This window comes from Gadus macrocephalus, chromosome 2 (genome assembly GCF_031168955.1).
Source record: "Gadus macrocephalus chromosome 2, ASM3116895v1".
NCBI lineage: Eukaryota > Metazoa > Chordata > Actinopteri > Gadiformes > Gadidae > Gadus > Gadus macrocephalus.
Window position 1 is genome coordinate 1465684 of NC_082383.1, and position 19809 is coordinate 1485492.

The window sequence follows — 19809 nt, forward strand, 5'->3', positions numbered from 1 at the left end:
CGCCGGCAGATTCCACGACGTCTGCTTGTGCTTGAATTCGGTGATCTGGTTGTCGAGCTGCTGCGTGGGACCTGCAGCGGGCAGGGAACGACGCCACACGCGTTATTACGCAAGCGTGCACTGCTATTGTGTCATTCCATAATAATAATCACATCAATTACAATAACATCAAGTTGGTTCGATACCGAGCCGGTCTTACCAGTTCTCCGCTGGGTAGCAAGTTTGCTCGGACCTCTGGTAATTGTGTACATTTTGGAGCTGGTAAAGCAACTGTGTGGCACTGGATGCACCCTACAATGATTCAGTGTGAATCATGAGACAAAGTTTTAAGTAGTTAATTAATCCTGAGTGGACTGCTGGCCTCGGGAGTAATCTTTATTTTAAGTCCTTCCAGTCGACGGGTATTAAACTAAACTCTTATTCCAAGGCATGCCCGTGTCATTGCACCATTAAATGCAGCAGCTCACGCACATTTTATTAACTTGTCGGTGTGACGCCCCCTATCTGAACGTATTGTCTTGAAAAACGCCGGTAACTTCGGTTCGCTAGGTGTCTGCAGAGGGACAATGTCACTTATGATGAAACAGGTTGGAAACCGGCTGGCATTGTCGCACATTGGACGCCCACAGCGAGACTTTGACGTCCATACACGCCTCCCCCGGCGTCTTAAAGACACAGTGTACCCAATTCAACAGCCAAGCATCTGCTGAAAACCACCCCAAGCGTACTTAAACGACATTGGTATTAGCGAAAGAAACATTTGCATTGAACACATTGACTATTTAACACTGGGAGAAATGTTTATTTACTCGTTATTTACAAAAAAAGATCTTCCTAATTTGATTCTGATATTAAATGTTTCAATTGGACAGCCTATAGTACATTCATAACGTGCCCGTTTTTTGATTAGCAGTGCTACCCCTGGTGGTAGTTGTTGGGTAAGGATGTCATCAAAACTGAACGTTTTCTTATTTCACTATAACTAGTCAAACAACTCCATGTCACCAATACTTAGGCTATATATGTTAATACTCTTTCTGTGTGTGTGTGTGTGTGTGTGTGTGTGTGTGTGTGTGTGTGTGTGTGTGTGTGTGTGTGTGTGTGTGTGTGTGTGTGTGTGTGTGTGTATTGAGTTATCATACACCATCATCCTCTTGTACGATCACTTTGAGAGCTGGGATTGCTCCTGAATCTCTACACACGGGTCCATAGTTAGTACCATGACCCTAGAATGACCCTGGTGTGACCCTAGTGTGACCCGAGAGCGACCCCAGTCTGGCCCCCAGTGTGACCCCTCAGTACTTGGGGGTCACAGTCCTCCAGCAGGCTGTCCGTGACGTAGCTGATCTTCAGTAGGTCCTGGTAGTAGTGCTTCTCCACCGCCGTGTTGACGGGCCAGCCCACCACCTCCACCCCCCGGCCTGCCCAGTACTGGACGTAGTCCCTGGGAGGGGGAGGGAGAGGGACAGGGGGAGGGAGGGAGGGGGAGAGGGGGGAGAGGGAGAGGGGGAGGGAGGGAGAGGGGGAGAGGAGGAGGGACAGGGGGAGGGAGGGAGAGGGGGAGAGGGGGAGAGGGGGAGGGAGGGACAGGGGGAGAGGAGGAGGGACAGGGGGAGGGAGGGAGGGAGGAGGGAGGGAGAGAGAGAGAGAGAGAGAGAGAGAGAGAGAGAGAGAGAGAGAGAGAGAGAGAGAGAGAGAGAGAGAGAGAGAGAGAGAGAGAGAGAGAGAGAGAGAGAGAGAGAGAGAGAGAGAGAGAGAGAGAGAGAGTTATTGCGATGAGAAAGGCACCACATATTCTGGCAAGTATAAAAAGTCTAAAAGTATAAAGAAATAACACCAATAAAACCAGCTAGAAACATAAAAACCCAAAGATCCATGTGGATATGTCTTACATGTCCCAAGAGGTGTTATGTAACATTGCTCTATCATTACATTACTCGGACCGCATCCCACATCCCCGGGCTGTGTCAGATAAGGTCATGGTAGTGAGACCAGACTGATCCCCCCCCGCGACCCACAGGGAGATGAAGTCCTTGTGGACCAGGACGGCGGAGACGCCACAGAGGTCCCACAGCAGGTGGTGGTGGGCCCAGTCCAGCAGCACGTCCAGCAGCTCGCTCCAGAACTGCGCCACGACGACGGCGTGCGTGGGGGTCCCGTCGCCATGGCGACTCAGGCTCCAGGGCCGGTGGGTGAGGCCCGTGACCACGTGGGGGTCCGCCTGGCGCATCTGTGGACGATGGGGGGGGGGGGGTGAGGGGGCAGAGATCACATCACCATGATGACATCACCATTGCGCCATGATGACATCACCATCGGGCAATGATGTAGTCACCACCCGGCCATGATGACATCACTGCTGGCCATGATGACATCACCACCCGGCCATGATGACGTCACCACCCGGCCATGATGACGTCACCACCCGGCCATGATGACGTCACCACCCGGCCATGATGACGTCACCAACCGGCCATGATGACGTCACCACCCGGCCATGATGACGTCACCAACCGGCCATGATGACGTCACCACCCGGCCATGATGACGTCACCACCCGGCCATGATGACGTCACCAGCCGGCCATGATGACATCACTGCTGGGCCATGATGACATCACCACCCGGCCATGATGACGTCACCATTGGGCCATGATGACATCACCAGCCGGCCATGATGACATCACCAGCCGGCCATGATGACATCACCAGCCAGGCCATGATGACATCACTGCCGGGACATGATGACGTCACCAGCCGGCCATGATGACATCAGCAGAGATACCTGAGAGACAGCCTGGCTATCATGCAGACACGCGTCACCATGAGAACATACAAACGCAGGTCCCGTAGAACCACAACGACATGACTTTACAGTAATGGCTGAATGTGAATGTGACCTCACAGTGAATAATTCTCTTGCTTTTCATACACGTAAATGGATGAACGGGTAGGGTCAGGCCTCTCGGTCGGGGATGCCCACAGGACGGCCCGCCCATATAAGGGGGGAAGAACGGAATAATACAGTTGTCTTTCTTCTGACAAATGTACTTATTGTTAAGCACATTTCTCAAGACCCTTTGGATAAAAGCGTCCGCTCAATGCCTTGAATGTAAATGCATGAGACCGAAGGTCCCCATCAGAGCCTCGACCGCAGTGAACCCCGTCCCGATGGATCAAGGTGATCTACTCACCTTGTAGATGACCTTGGGTTCGAAGGAGCACACGATGCTGGAGTTGTAGAGGACGGGGTGGCGCCTGTACATCTCAGCCAGCGCCGCCGCCGCCTAGGTCAGGGGAACACGTCAGGGAGGTCGAAGGTCACACACGGTCTCAGGGTCCTGACTCCTGACCCATCTGCGGAGGTACTTTCTGGACCCACTTCATATTTGGTCCGGTAAATTAAGCGAGACATTTGTATTGCCAGCATGTCATAAAAGTGACATAACTAACCTGTGACCAAACTGTGACCTACTCACAGTTTGGTCACAGGTTAGTCTCATTCTGTGTTTGTGTAGTTATGGTTTCTCCCATTGATCTCGTTATTCTTTTCTTTAACCTCCTCAGTCGGATTGTGTTCTACCTCTGTTTATTTTTTATCGTTCCTTCTTTGAATCGAAGCCCTAAGTTTTGCTGGCCGGTCATCTGGTCACTAAACCAGTAGTGTGTGTCCTAGTTGAGGAATACCGATATCTCTCTCCATCTTAAAGTCCTTCCTCCCTCTGGTTAGGGAGGACATGACATGAGGGGTGTTTACCTTATCGGGGTAACACTTCACGTTGAGGAAGATGGTCAGACTGTGTTTGATGCACTCCTGCAACGCCTCCTGTAGAGTGGGAACTATCTGTACCCCAAACCTCTCCCCCCTGAGAGAGAGAGAGAGAGAGAGAGAGAGGGGGGGGGGGGGGGAGAGGAGATGGGAAAGAGGGTGAGAGAGGGGAAAGAGAGAGGGAAAGAGGGAGGGAGGGGGGGCATAGAGAGGGAGAGAGAGAGAGAGAGGGGGAGAGAGAAAGAGGGGTGGAGAAAGAAAGAGGGGTGGAGAGGGAGAGAGAGAGAGAGAGAGAGAGAGAGAGAGAGAGGGAGGGAGAGAGAGAGAGAGAGAGAGAGAGAGAGAGAGAGAGAGAGAGAGAGAGAGAGAGAGAGAGAGAGAGAATCAGACCCCACAGATAGCATTACCAGACATCAGCCATAATAACATCAAACACCATTGCTCTTCGGTCCAGAGGATGGCCGCCGCGTTCGGCCTCCATAATGAAGCCACCGGTCGTGGCCCAGGGAGAGACTCTTCCCGCCGTACCTCAGACGGTGGCGAGCCGCCGCGTCCAGGCTCTTGACGTGGGCCAGGCGGAGGCCGCTGATTGGCCCGGAGCCGTTGGTGGTGCGGTCCACGGTGTCGTCGTGCAGCAGGACGGCCACCCCGTCGGCGGTGAAGCTCAGGTCCAGCTCCACCCCCGTGGCCCCGTTCCTGCTGGCCTGGAGCCGGGCCCCCAGGGGATATGTGTTAATAGAATACAATACGTAGATCTAAATCAAATGTTCAATAGGTTGAAATGGTTTTATTCAGAGCTCGAACTGGCTCCAAATTAATGTTGAGTAGGTACAATTGCATAATTCTTACTTAATAATTCGTAGGCAGCATGTCAGCCATATTCATAGCCTACTTGCATAATAATTTGACTAGGACAACCTAATTTGACTAGGTTGACTTGTTATGGAAGAACTCAACCCCGTCACTCCCCTTTGCTTTGGATAGTCTTCCCCCCTCTGGCTCAGGTTGAGTGTCGAGTGTGAAACACAGAGGTGCTCAATTACAGAGGAGGACGGGGTGCGATTGTTATGAAACACTTATAAAAAAATATATCCCCGTCGGACCCGCTACAATCTACCTGGACTGATCCCCACCATGGAGACGCGACCAATAATAACAGTCGTTTTTTTTTAATCGACCAGGTAGTATTCTGGACAGGCAGGTGTCGTGACGTCTCACCTCTCGAATCGCAGCCAGCGTGTTCTCCGGCGCGTCGTGACCGGCCGCGCGGTGCGCCACCACCGGCACGTCGCTGGACAGACCGTTGGGCCGCAGCACGCGGCTCGCCTGCTCCAGTGGCACCGGGGGGAACCGGAACATCACGAGGAACACGTAGAGCGACGCGGTGAGCACCGAGGCTCCCGTGGCGCTGCGGGTGCCCGACAGTGTCAACAGGAAGACCACCGCGAAATACATCCACTCGTCCCCAACTTGTAACATGGTGAACAACTGATCACGAGCGGTGAAGAACCGTCAGCTCATGAAGACGCCGTAGAAAGAGTCGAGTTGACGCCAATGTGCGGGTGAATAACGTCGCTGTGGAGTGAGACACCGACCAATGAGGGAGACATTGTTTGTTGTACGTCTACTCGGTCGTAGGCTACTGCATCCCAGCAGCGGCAGCATCACTTCAGCTCCGGCTGGACCGAGAGGAGGAGGAGGAGGTTGCTATGCAGGTAGGGGGTGGTTGCTATGGAGAACTTGATTCTCACGCGGACACACCGCCCCCATCTGGACCCTGGGATGCCAATGCTGTGGTAAAGTGTGTAAAGTATGACCAAGTGTTTCTTTCTGTTAAATAGATAGAACTTTATCAATCCCCTGTAGGAGAAATGTGTTAATGGTAAAATGGTAAAAAAAAAAAAATACAAAACATGATGGTAACTCTAAAGTCAAACCGTCCAATCTGAAGGCTCTACTTAACCACTCCCCCTACTCACTTCCGCCAATGCAAAGCGAACAGAACTGATTAGGGGAGGGCGTAGTTTGTGACTGACCCAGATGAACTGCTAAATAGCGGCGCAAGTTGGTGGGCGCTATCCTGGTAATTTCTCTGCGTGAGAAATACGAAGTGTGCCGTGTGAGCGTGTGCATGGGTTGAATTGCTTGTGTCTCCCGCTGAATGCGTGAGACTTGAGAGCCCTGTAACAGAGTGGCGACACTTCCATTGGACTCCGTTGTAGCGCCTACTTCCGGGGTATGGAGCCTCGCATAGTTCCAAACAACCATTTTACGGCGTAGGAGATCATTCATTTCCATTGCTGGCCGTCGAGTAACTTCTGAGGTAAATTGATTAAATAGCTACCTCTTTTGAATTGTCAACTGTCTATATTGTATCAGAGGCCCTTTATGATGCATATACTGATATTTATTTGTAAATGCACAGCGTAATTATATATATATTTATCTTGGTAGACGACCGATTGCCTGCTAGTTTGTTAGCTCAACTTCGCCATCTGTGAAGGTATCTCCAGGGGTAAATTGATTAAGTAGCCACCTCCTTTTGAATTGTCAACTATCTATTGTATTAGAGGTCCTTTTATGATGCATATACTGATATTTATTTGAATATGCACAGTGTAATTATATATATTTTTATCTTGGTAGACGACCGATTGCCTGCTGGTTTGTTAGCTCGACTTCGCCATGTGAAGGTGTCAACACCAACAATTACGAAGTTCAGTAGTGAATCTAACTTTTATTTAGTTAGTTATTTATGTTGGATTACTAGGATCATTTAGGTTGATTTAAGGACGGGTTTTATGATGTGATAGCTAGTAGAAATAACAGTGTTTGTTTAATTATATCCTGGAAAGGGTGATGTTCAGCACCTGAAGCCCTACAGATGCCGCCGCTTCAACAATGCTGATTTATGATGGGTGGTGAATTTAACCTGTATGGCCTTTTCGTTTTAACTTCTTGTTGACTGAATTGTACCTCTTTCTTAGTGCCAAATTGATTCTTTTTTGTTTTACAAGAGCCCTCTCTGCTCTCCTTCTCATTAATTTTTCCTTTTCTAGTTGCCTTATTAGGTCCTCCACAGTCGCCCCATCAGTCCCTGGCAGTCTGGTCCCTGGAGCAGCTGACCCTGGATCACCTGGCCCTGGCAAAGTGGCCTCTTGATTGCTCTCTGTGACTCCTGTCATGTCCTTTTCATCGCTCTTGAAATCCACCTCAATTTCCCCCTCAATCTCTGTAACAATTACAAGGTAATGTTGCTGTTATGTGTATTTTGCCTTTGCATTTGCAACTACTGTCATCTCTGATCCAACGTCCAAGTGCTGTCACGTGACGACAAGATGGCGGACGCGGTGAGAATCCTTAGCTGTGTCCCTATTCCTCTACGAATAGTCATATCTCCTATCCTTTACTTAACCTTTGTGGAAAATGTCATCGGGTCAAGGAGAGATGAAAATGTGCTTCCTTTCTAACATAGGAAAAGACAGTGCTGTTTAAAATGAATTCGACTCCACTTTTCCTAACCGACGTCATTGCGCGACGGGTATTGCTGACCTCTAGCGTTTCTATGGTGGAACTACAGTTTTCCGAAGTTGGTCTACAACAGGGGTTCTCAAAGTTTTGACAGCTGAGGGCCAATTTAGGAACCCAAAATTTGACTATTTATTTTTGTTTAAATTAATGATATAAATAAAAAAGAGAACGTACTGGCAATGATAAAGTATAACAAAATGGGGAACGACTTCGTGTGACGAATGAAGAAAGAGGGAACAGAAATTGTTTGCTTTGCAAAAAACGTCTGCATTTTTATTTTCTTGCGGTGTATATTGTGTTTAATAACCATCAATATATGATTTCATTTCGATTCAAATAATGTTTCTTGGAATTGATATCCATTATTATAAATTTTATTTTCTGCTCTTCAAACAAACCAATAAAAAATAAAGAAAATTGTCTCCTCCATTTCGGTCACTTGGCGCTTCCTCGGGATACCGAAGATAGGTGGTAGAGCTCCTCTTGTCCTCTGCCCTCACACACACAAATAGTTTTTGTAGGTCATTGTTACGGTTGTGTTAATAGACTGTTAGTACTCGACTACATCATAATTTTGCATTAACTTTAGCCATTTCATTTTTGTATATTTTCCTTTATATTTGTATGTATCTAGTATACAATTTGAAATAAGTTGCATGTAATTATAACTATTTAAAGTGTCTGCTATCGTGAATAAATAGGTTAGCTTAAGGGAGTGGCGTCCCTATGCTGTTTTATTCGGGGATAAAGCCTCGGATGTTATTTAATTAGCCCCGAATATGATCTTTAGGATAAAAATAATAAACATTTATAAGTAGCCTAGTCTAGATAGACATAGTCCTTCTGGCAATAGAATAAACTACCTGTTTACCACCTCAAGTGTATTAACCTATCCTATCCCCAGTCAGATCTGTGTGTGTGTGTGTAACGTGTGGTGGTAGGCGATGACTCCAGTTTAACCAGTGAATGAGTCTCTCTGGTCTCTTTGATGAAAGCTTCCTTCTCACTCTCACACACACACACTCACTCGCGCACACAGTATGGTGAATTGAATGAAGACTTTTTCGTTTTGAAGTTTGAATCTAAATCAGTCAAATCAGACTCATCCCTTTAATTAAAATGAGGGAGGTCATTTAAGATCAAACGGAGCTGAAATAGCCTCTCACGGTTACCAAGAAGTCCACAGGGTGCTGAACCTGCATTGAGTTTTACTAATTAGCTCACCTGCCGCAGCTCGCCTGCCAGGTGGTTTTCTTAATTAGTTAATTGGTTGCATCTGGTGCGTTTCACTTAAAAGGGAACCGGACAGTACTGTTGTGACTTAGTTAACATCTCTTCCAGTTTCACAGGTTAAAGACTTTTTGAAGTAAAGAGGAGCATCTCATCTGAACCTGATGTGAGTAGAATTGTGTGGCAAAGCACAACTGACGTGACTTGTATGTTGAATATAAATCACTGATAATGTGTGAAGGAAATCGGAGATTGTGGTGGTTTAACTCTCATTTGAAATTTGGACCATGAGTAAACTGTTCCTTCCTTCAAAGGTCTATCATGGATATTTAACTGCAGTTCTGTGAGTATCCCAACTTAACCATGAAGCATAACTGCAAACTGTAAGTCATTAATTTCTCATTACTCTTGGGCACATGGATGTATTTTGGCTTCCTGGTGAGTTAACCTGTTACCTGAAGGTTGATCTGAGTAGAAAGGATGTTTTATTGGTTCATGGGTTACTTAGGTGTTTGGTTTATGTTGGTTTTAATGATTTGTTAAAATGGTTACAGGCTCCAAGTTATTGTTGTAAGCTGGAGTAATGGGTTGGGTTCTGATATCTTCAGTCTTCTTTCATTCTACTCTCCTGAGCTCTGCGTCTTCATTACATGAGTGTTGCTTTACTGATAAGGTTGTGGTCTGAGTGAGCAGAGGTGCATACTGGGATACAGAGCTGTCTGAAGCCTACAGGTCTGTAGACACGCCCCCTCAGGGGAAACCCAGTGTTTGAGAAACTGTGGTGACGTCAGTTACATGGACTGGAATGTTCTTAAAGATGGAGACAGGGATTCAGAAAGAGAAACACCAGGGGGAGATGAGGGGGCTCCTCATCTCAACGACCAAAACACAACTTCAGTCTAATACGGAGAACCATGGAACACATTCAACAGTCCCCTCCAGGCATCGTGACTCCTCAGGAACAGTTTAATTTCCAAGAAGGTCTTATTTGGGGCCATCCCCATATGGATCCTGCTCCTCAAGAGCCACCCCCCTCCACTGGGTGGTCTTCTGAACAGATGACCTCCTTCCTGTCCTCAGGCTGACTAAAGCTGCAACGTTTACATCTGTGAAGGCCCCTCTTTCAGGAAACCACAGGACTACAAAGACATGACTTCAGAGATGTTGAATCAACCTGGGACAAATTTTTGGAGACGCCAAGCATAATCCATCACCAATGTGGGACGCCACTGAAGAATGTTGTACATAATTTACGTCTCTTGAGACATTGGTTGTTCTGTTCTGGGTGCCCTGGCAGGAGAGCTGGGGGTGGATGATGGAATGTTATTTGGCATGAGGTTTTTACCCTGCATGATTGTTTGGCCTTTTATGGCTCAGTGGTGTGTGTTTGGGTTTGACATGAGATGGAAGATTTTTGAGCATCTCTAGGGTTCTACTGTGTGTGTCTCCCACTCACACCTGGCATGGGGTTCTACGTGCCTGTCCTGGGTTCTATGTGTGTGTGTGTCTGGCTTGCTTTGACAGTGATAATGTTCATACGGGGGTCTGTGTGATTGGCTTGGGATATTGGAATGGTTAACTAAATCATACCTGATGGACGGCCACACGTTTACTTAAGGGCCTCCAGTAGACATGAAGAGCCCTGAGCGACGCTCCGGAGCGATATCCAACACACTGGGCAGGAAGGAGAGCATCCAACTCAAGTGTAAAAGGATGCAAGCGGCGTGTTCAGATCACAAAGAAAAATATGTTTTCAGGAAGAGGTTCTGTGCGAGAGGTTCACGACCGACGCAGAGTTGTCAAACTAGGACTACACCAATCAGGATCAATGGAGGATGGACACGAAAAGGAATTCCACAAGGAGAGTCTGACGTTGGAAAGGGACCTAAATGGATATTCAAGATGACCTTCAGACCTGTAATGAGACGGCTCTTCCCACCTGGCTGGATTGATGAAGAGCCCTGTGGATCTTGTCTTGCTCTCAGTTGCACGTCTTCTCAGGCTGAACTGTATTTGTTTCGGACAGGACTAGTTGAACGATTGGTTCCCTTAAATCAGAACCAATCCGGGAACTCCAGCTAGTGCGCTCTTCGAGCTGAAGTTGTGCTCTTCAGCTGAGGAGGTAAGGAAGCCTTCACTGGGGCTTCAAGGTGTAACGAGGACTGTTTCAAAGTGTTCCATGGTACTCTGATGAAGACCGTTGTTGTGTTCCACTGGCTGAGAGGAAGAACCCACACATCTTCCTCTTGGCCTTTCTCCTCTGAGAATCCTGGCGCCATCTTGAAGGATATTCCAGCTCATGTAACTGATGTCACAACAGATTCTCAAACACTTGGTTTCTCCTGAGGGGCACGTCTATGGAACTGAAGACTTCAGACAGCACTGTATCCCAGCATGCATCTCTGCTCACTCAGACCACACCCCCATGAGTAGGATGCAACACTCTAGTGATGGAGATGTAGAGTTTTATAAGTAACGAGGGAGCAGACTAAGGTGATTAGAACGCAATGGAATGTCAAGTCTGTAAATCTTTAAACCATGAAGATGGTTGGATAGTTCAGGAATATGGCTTATTTTTATTATGGGCAGTCCTTTCACTCAGATGCCCACTTCTCACTGGAGCTGTACATGTGTTGGCTGGCTGGCATGATTTGCTGTTGGTGATGAGGCGGTCAGGGTGACGTTGCAGTGCTATGGTCGGCTCTGTGAGGTCAACGTTTAGATTTGCTCTGTATGGTTTGTACCCTGAATAATCTAGATAATTGTAAAATGAAGACAGTTTTGTATTGAATGATTCCATGATTTTAGGTTTAAAGTTGTTGTGGGACGTACATGGTAGTTTGGTTCTTCGTATGGGTTTGAGTGATATAACTTGTACACACTGGGTGCATAATAATGTAAAGGTACACTGAATAGTATTAATGACCAACAGCAACAAACAGATCTCCTCAAGGTAAGTCTGTTGGCTGTATTTTAATGAAGACCATCGACTTCAGGATCTTCCTCCGTTCAGCTCAAGGTGAGGCGCTGGTTATGTTTTTTCTTTGGTTGGTTCCGGCTGGAATGTTCGGATTCCAGTCGGACGGTTTGTGCTTCCCGCCGTGGAAGCTTCTGAGTGCGATCACTTGATTTACGGTAGTCCCAATGGTTAGCATAGAATGTTGTAGTCTTGACAACAATAAGAAACCACCTGGCAGTTAGTTGAGGGAATCTGGCGGAACGTTCTGGATTGTATTTGCGTAACCTCGAGCCGTTGCCAACGGAAACTATTTTTCAGTCGGTTTCCATTGGGAATTGTTGCCCCTATTTTAAACAACTAAAGTTTGATATTAAATACATACTGACACGTACGTCGTACAATATGTTGATAATTTCCGATGGTTGCGCCGTACTCTTAACCACGATGACGTTGCGGGACTCTCACTGCGTACAAAACGGCGTTCTACTTGCGGGCCTATTTTTGACATCAAGGAAGGCTTAAAATCATTTCAAGATGGAAGATAATTTGACATTTCTTCAACGGAACCCAGCACCTGAATATGGCGGAGTATATTTGATTTAATATCGATACTGCTTAGTGTTCTTTGTTATTTCAGCTTTTGTACGTTCTAAATATCTGCTGTCATTCATTGCCACAGAAGTTAAACCCTACCCAATAGAATGACGTTAAACAACGACTTTGGTGCAGAGTTAACAACTGGATAATATAAAAGCTAAAATAATGCCCACATGTTACAGTAGAAGATACTCTAGAACTGTACAAGGTTAAAAAGGTATCATGTAGTTTGTCCCAAGGTGTCTGCCTCCTCACCTAGAGCAAGACCTCCTCCTCCTCACCCAGAGCCAGACCTCCACCTCCTCACCCAGAGCCAGACCTCCACCTCCTCACCCAGAGCCAGACCTCCACCTCCTGTCAGAAGTCCTCCAGAACAGGTCAGTGCTCTGTGTGAGTAGAGTCTTCTCAGGTCAGTTTCAATGCATGGCCTGAACCACTTCTTTAAACTTGTGGACTGCTCTGTCTTCATTCCCAAAAAACGGGATGCTCATGTCTGGTCTCAAGTCTTTTCTGGCCTTAAGTTATAAAATAATAGTTCAATTAATTGTGTAACTTGGTTTCGGTTGAGTCAATTAAGTTTATTGTTGGGCAAATGCTGATATAAACCTTCTGCTGTAGCTGAAAGGCGAGGCTGAGAGGCTGGGGTCCGGAGGCTTGTGGTGCCAGGATGGACCGGAGACTGAGGCTGGAGACCAGGGGCCTGCAGCACCGGACCAGAGGGTAACCATCACCAAGCTCATCTGAAACACTAAAATCCACGGTAGTTTAGGTCTAGTTTTGATCATCTTATGACTTTAAATCTGTGCCAAGCTGTGATTTTAGTTAATTCATACGGGGGTTATGCAAGAGTCATACGAGCCATTAATGTTACTAGTGCTGCTACGACCGTAGTGGATGAATTGCTGAACGCGACAATCTGCAGACGTTGTCTAATTTAAGTGTTAAAATTTGTCTTCCATTTTACAAGTGAACCTCAGATGCACCGTGTGGGGTGTATTGCGTCCCCAGCTGAGACCGACTGTGTTTGTAACCATACCAGGAATCCATGGCTGAAGGCGCTGATGGAGGAGCCGTGCTGAAGGCCCTGGGCTGGTGGAGGGCCTGCCTGGGGAATGACGTGTATCGTGGGTTAGATGGAGCCTGACTCTGAAGTGATCATCACACTCACTGCCACTTCTAATAATAATATAATACATTTAATTTAGAGGCGCCTTTCAAGGCACCCAAGGTCACCTTACAGAGCATATAGTCATCATAAATCGTTAAAAATAAATAAATAAATAAACATAAAAAAAAAATTAAAAAAAAGAATACTAGTAGAATACTGCTACCACAAACTACCGGCGTTTGTACCATTATATACCAGACGACATCTGTTTTATCACATGTTGAAGCAAGACTTCCGCTGTTTGTTCCAGACCAGGACTCTGTCTGAGGAGAGCTGCTGGAGGAGCTGAGACGCTGGAGGACGACTAGGAATCGACCAACAAGGATTCCTCGTAAGTTTGTATTTACTTACATGGTTGACTTAAAGGGCAAAATACAGCTGTTACTTTGACATGCGTTAACCAACTACCGCTGTGTTTTCTTACTAGAACGTGTTTCTGGAGCGGAGGCAAGCTGGTAGGGGAGCCGTGAATCTGGAGGATGACCATCACTCTACCAACAAGGGTTGTAAGTTTGTATTAACCAAACAAAGTGGAAATAAAGGGCTTAAAAATAAGACAAACTACACGTTTGTTACCAGACTTTAGGGCCAGACTCACGCTGTTTGTTCCAGACCAGGACACTGGCTGAGGAGAGCTGATGGAGGAGCCAAGACACGAGCCAAGAGGACGACATCACTCCACCAACCAGGATCCTCGTAAGTTTGCCTAAAATAAACAGAGTGGAATTGTTGTAACGCAGGATTAGTTTGTCCAGTACAAGTTACGGCATACTATTGTGGTTGTTTACCAGACAAACTACAGCTGCTACTTTGTTACGCGCCATTAGAGCCCAACTACTCCTGTGTTTGTGACCTTACATTAGAGACAAACTACTACTGTGTTTGTTACCTGATATCAGAGACAAACTACTCCTGTGTTTGTTACCTTACATTAGAGCCCAACTACTCCTGTGTTTGTTACCTTACATTAGAGACAAACTACTACTCTGTTTGTTACCTTACATTAGAGTCAAACTACTACTGTTTGTTACCTGATATTAGAGCCCAACTACTACTGCGTTTGTTACCTTCATTAGAGACAAACTACTACTGTGTTTGTTACCTTACATTAGAGACAAATTACGTTTGTAACCAGACCAGGAATCTGGATGACTGATGGAGAAGCCGTACATCTGGAAGGCAAATCCTGAGGACCACCAGGACTCTACCATCAAGGACTAGGTAGGGGCTTGGGGGTTAAACTCTCAAACCAATGGTGCCGGGTTCAAGTCCTCACAATACAGTGATGCGTCCTTGAGCAAGGCGCCCTAAAGCCTGCCTGCTCCTTAATGACTTATCTTTGGTTCAGATAATGTTGCATCTTTTGAATATTGAACCTAATCAATGTCCTTGTTTGGTCCGGGCAGACACACCTGAGCTGAACCTCACCTGATCCTGTTTGGTCGGGGGTAGACACACCTGAGCTAAACCCGCCCTGATCCTGACATCCTGCTGGTCCCGTCTCCTCAGTTCACCTGAGCCTCGTCCTCCAGAAGACCTGCTGAGCTCAGCAGTCTGAGGCTGATGGATCAATGACCTCCAGTGGGAGTGATCTTCTTGACACCACATGTAACCGTGTGCTTCCACACGCCTTTCCCTCACGTCTGTCACTAACTTCACTACTCTCTACTGCTTCCTCTTTTCTTCCTTCTCTGTGGTTCGAACCTTTACACGGAAGGCGCGTCTTCCTGCCCTCAGAGGGTTTAGCGTTAGGGTTGAGAGTCAGGGTTTAGAGTCAGGGACAGAGCTGGTCAGGGAGGACTGCTTTTACACAAACCTCTTCACTTGCTTTCGGAATGGTGGTGACATTTTGAAAAGATTCATTTGGGAAAATGTTTTCCTCTGCTTTCCTTTACAAAATTGTATTAAACTTCTGTCAAGTGTTTTTGTTTATATATTAAAATCCCACATTGACTTCTACATGTTTGGTGCGGTTCATTTAATTGTCCTTTAACTTGGTTAATGTCAAGCTAAAGTCCTGCAATACATTTAATTTACATGATTGTTATTCAGCAATGTTCACATAATCCATTTTGTGAAAATACGAAACCTCCATATTACTACTAAATTGAAGCCTATTCATGTGGCTGTGTCCCAATGTCAAGGAAGCATGCTCAAAGGCCGCTGTCACGTTAAAATTGTACCGGCCTACGTCATCAGTTGTCCGTTGCCAGGCAACGGACAACAGATTACGTAAGGGGTTGTCCGTTGCCAGGCAACGGACAACAGATTACGTAAGGGGTTGTCCGTTGCCAGGCAGGTTTCAATCCCGCTCATGTTGCCGAAGACGAAATAATATAATACAGATAACGGATCGCTAGATAACACTTGTTTTTACTTTATATTTGTATTGCATTTAATTGTTCGAATTTAGCTAGTAAACTGAGGGTTTAATGTGTATCATAGTCTAGCTAGCTTGTGTTAATTTAATTTCCTTCATTAAATTTAGAGAATAGATTATAGGCGATCGATAGATAGATGGGTAAATAGGTGAGCAGGCATTTACTAACTGGTAAATGTTTTTTATTATTCACGTTATCCCCATAAAATGTAGCTATTACTGTGTAGGGAAATAGATAAATACGATGCAATACAATACAAATATAAAGTTAGGAACGCTAATAAATGTTATTTATAAAATAAGTTATCTGTCTTGTCGCGCTCAATGAACGAGTCACACGCTCCGTGAACGCAGTGGATGGGCCACCAGCAGATGGCGCCAATGCACCGCATAAACCGAGCATCCCAAAGTGCAAGTAGTTTTCCAGCAGATGGCGACACGTCATTTGACGCGATCGCGATCGTCTGTTGCCAGGCAGGTTTGGAATGGATTACTATGGATGACGTAGGCCGGTACAATTTTCGCCCCCGGTACAATTTTAACGTGACACCACCCTTTTAAGGACGCTAGGTCATAGAACGCGGACAAGCACTGTTCCAATGTTGAGGACACTCGAAAGCCGCGCCATTTTCGCGTCCTTTGTTTTTGAGAATTCCGAGATTTTTCAAGGATGCATCGCTGCATCCTAGACGAGACAAAACTACCCACAATCCACTGCGTTCACACACTGCGGCTGCACGGGATATAAAAAATGGCAGCGGGAAAGCGGTACACGTTCAAATGTAAGTGAAGTTATATTTAAGTTTTCAGAAATATTTTGTGCCGTATTGGTTTTTATAGATTCATCATGTTGATGCAAATAATCAAGCTTAAAGACCTGTGCCACTTTTCAAACGTTTTTGCAACTTAATGATACGTTGCTATATTTTGCATGGACGTAGCTGGTGTTAAACACCACTGTCACCAATGTCAATTTACTCACAAGATTACATTATTTATGTATACCTATTTATGTTTGTGTTTAATCTTTTTTTTTTTAGGGTCAGCCCAGCAAACTGAGGCTTTTGTGCACCTAAGGGTGACCCACAAAAATGTGGTCAAATAAATGCACCACCGATCATTTGCAATGTTTGTAATTTGTAATGAACGTATATAATTGTATTTTATATAATATACTTATGTGTTCAAAGCACTGGTAGATTGTAGGTATATATGAATGAATCAGATCAGTTAAATAATATATCCAAATAAATACATGTTTATCATCACTTTTTGTCTTTTTCCCCCTGCATAATAGTAATCAACCATACTGTAAATGTGATGCATGAATTAGTTCTCAGACAATTTTCACTTTTATAAAAATTGAATGGATTTTCTTTTTTAATAAAGACGATTCGATCAACCGCAACAAAGCTTTTGTGACTTCCTCAAAGAGGCTCCATGCGAGGGAGAAATGACCGCATTCATAACAGACAAAAGTCAAATAAATATCGATCAACTTGATTGTGTTGGGCAAAATAACCTGCTGAGCACATCACATGTACATTATAAATATAGCTAACTCCCACCCTAGCTTGAGGAGCACAACACATGGCAGTCACGTTACAATATAGTCAATTTTTAACACATAACACACACATGAGAACATGGTCAGGTGAAGGCCAGAACCAAGGCCCCATCTCTCCTCCCGGCAAATGGTAAACACTCAGACAATGCACCGTTTCATCCTCAGAACGGGAGGGCCACAAGCAGGAGACTCTGTGAGACTCTCCCCCGTCAGGAAGAACACAAGAAGATATACATGCATACACTAGAGCCTGGGAGGCAAGGTCAACCAAAGACACACAGAACCATACACATCTCAAACGCACACACCTCATCGAGAGGAAGATACAGCATAAGAGTGTATCACACAGGAACTCATCCCCTTCTTCTGCAGCAGACCTTCCACGGAGGCGAAGCTCTGGACGAACCATCAGCGCTGATTAGGGACTTAAACATATTCGATCTCTCACGCTTTATGACTCTGTATAACCGTTGCCACTTTACTTAATAAATCCAAGGTCCTCGTGCCGATAGACTTTATTACCTCTCCGTCTCATTTCATCTGGTCCAGTAACTAGACAGACCGTTTTTCCCAACAATTGCTACCATGTTTTATTCATAAGCGCACATGTGTTTACAAGCGTAAACGCAGTATTAAAAAGCGGAAGCGGAAGCGCTTCCACACTAGCAAGTCGTTCCAAAGTCCGAACGTTACAAACGCAGGCCATTCTCTGCTACTACACACGTTCAATCTACCAACCCGTCTCACATCAATGTACCATAGCTACGTTGGTTCAAACGGAAAAATGTAGTTTGGTGGGAGACTGTTGTCCAGCAGAGGGAGCTGTCATACACCTTATTTATACAGGAATGTCTGTGTATTTACATTTTAAAATGTTCATGGGCTGGTCTAGTTTGTCTGCAAATAACTCTGCCTCCAGCTACAGGATTGGTCGAAACATATGAAGTGAAAGAAATAAAAGCCCAGTTCACCAGATCTGAGGTCAGCTGCGGTCAGATTTTGGATCATGAATGTATTTGAGTGAACGACGTCTGAGCTATATATTAACCACCTGGAACTTGGTTTCCTGGAGCTCGGAGGACGGCAGGACGCGTGTTTACCTGGTCGATTAGGCACTGAACGCAGACCCTGAACCCAGACATCCTAATCACAGACCCTGTGTTTAATTTAGCCCCGAATATAATTTTGGGGTTAAAAAAATAAATAAAAGTAAAAATATTTATAATTATTTATAAGTACTAGCCTAGTCTAGATAGTCCAGAGAATAAACAGTTTAAAAACATAACCTTTTTACCACCTCAAGTGAATTAACCTATCCTATCCCCAGTCAGATGTGTGTGTGTAAAGTCTGTCTCACTTGTATTAATTTTACTCTGAAATCACTTGAATAGAGCTTTAGACATTTGGAGATAAGCAGCACAGCAGTCAGGTAGCTATTTTAAGCTATAATAAACTGGCATTTAGTTTATTTAGGTGAAGCATTATGAAAAAAATGTTCATGCAAAATAAAGCATAGAAATCATTTTGGCATTTTCATTATCCGTCTGGGCTAAGCCCCGGATGTTTATGAAACCTAGAAACACCCTTGGCTTAAGGAGTGGACCCATCAAAAACTCATTTCACAAACGCATGTTTTTGCAATCACAATTACCGGTAGGTTATTTCAGTCATTGGCCAGTTACGTCAGTGGGGGTGGCAAGTGGAATGACGTGACAGCACTTGGACGTTGGATGTCCATGTCCTACAAGCCGCAGCGAGACATTATAGGAACGGTTTGGATTTTAAAACCATCTCCCAACCTCGACATTTGGCTAAATGATCAATATAACACAACGATACAGTACCTAATAAATAAAGACAGGACGGGGAGCCTCACTTTAACTTTTATTAAAATATAAAGCAAGTCTTTTTTTATATATATATATATATAACGTACAACTATATGAATAAAATACATGTTAGGTATAAAACATCTCATTCAACAAACGTCCAAATTTTGTGTGTATCTGCAGTGTATCGCAGTGTATCTGGCATGACAATAACAGAAGTCAAATAAATCTGAACCTAAAGTCTTGATCTCGAACCCATGACAGTTAACTTAACAGATATCACTCATTGAGTTATTCTAGCTTAGTTAAGATGAGAACAACTCAAAACAATGAACAATTGCCATTAAAATGAGAACATGCACGTTTTATCCATCTTTCAAATGAAGGCACAAACGCCATTGCCATCAGGCTCAACAGCGCCCTCTGCGGGCAGCGAGCGGAACGACCGGGACTTTATGAGTCTGCGGGTTGAGCAGGCTCGACAGCTCCCCCTCTCGGCAGGGAGTGGATGTGCAGCAGCAGCTGCTCACAGTAGGCCGGGCTGCGCTGTTTGTCCTTGGCCGCTTGTGTCTCCCTCTCCAACAGGGCAGGGTGAACCCGGCTGCCCGCCTTCAGCACCCCTGGGGAAGCCACAGGACACAGTCAGACGTTAAGGTGACTGAGCACATATAACACATTGAGCGTGATGTAAACTTGATTGTTAGCAAATTATTTGCCAATTGTTGCATTGTGTGCACATATTGTGCTGCTCATGTGATGTCCTGCAAAGGAATGCATAAT

General features: G+C 45.4%; 1 protein-coding gene and 3 long non-coding RNA genes across 7 annotated transcripts; 3 read left to right on the forward strand and 1 right to left on the reverse strand.

Moving 5' to 3' along the window:
• Window positions 1-788: 788 nt before the first annotated feature.
• On the reverse strand, window positions 789-5462 carry LOC132474819 (glycerophosphodiester phosphodiesterase 1-like). Its single transcript, XM_060075690.1, has 6 exons — window positions 4987-5462; window positions 4297-4472; window positions 3757-3865; window positions 3194-3286; window positions 2019-2230; window positions 789-1444 (listed from the first exon to the last, which is right to left on the reverse strand). Exons 1-6 carry the CDS (start codon window positions 5245-5247, stop codon window positions 1249-1251), a joined length of 1047 nt encoding a protein of 348 aa, XP_059931673.1. The 5' UTR covers window positions 5248-5462; the 3' UTR covers window positions 789-1248.
• Window positions 5463-5465: 3 nt separating this feature from the next.
• On the forward strand, window positions 5466-7709 carry LOC132474824 (uncharacterized). The gene is made up of 3 exons (XR_009529739.1): window positions 5466-6091; window positions 6415-6461; window positions 6828-7709. It is a non-coding gene; the product is annotated as an uncharacterized LOC132474824 (long non-coding RNA).
• A 792-nt stretch (window positions 7710-8501) lies between these two features.
• On the forward strand, window positions 8502-13062 carry LOC132474828 (uncharacterized). The gene is made up of 3 exons (XR_009529740.1): window positions 8502-8695; window positions 8844-12462; window positions 12704-13062. It is a non-coding gene; the product is annotated as an uncharacterized LOC132474828 (long non-coding RNA).
• A 76-nt stretch (window positions 13063-13138) lies between these two features.
• On the forward strand, window positions 13139-15212 carry LOC132474833 (uncharacterized). 4 transcript variants are annotated; one of them, XR_009529741.1, is made up of 6 exons: window positions 13139-13236; window positions 13504-13584; window positions 13681-13759; window positions 13833-13949; window positions 14366-14474; window positions 14660-15212. It is a non-coding gene; the product is annotated as an uncharacterized LOC132474833 (long non-coding RNA). The 4 variants fall into 4 exon arrangements; XR_009529742.1 differs by having other exon boundaries at window positions 14389-14474; XR_009529743.1 differs by having other exon boundaries at window positions 13866-13949.
• The last annotated feature ends 4597 nt before the right edge of the window (window positions 15213-19809 follow it).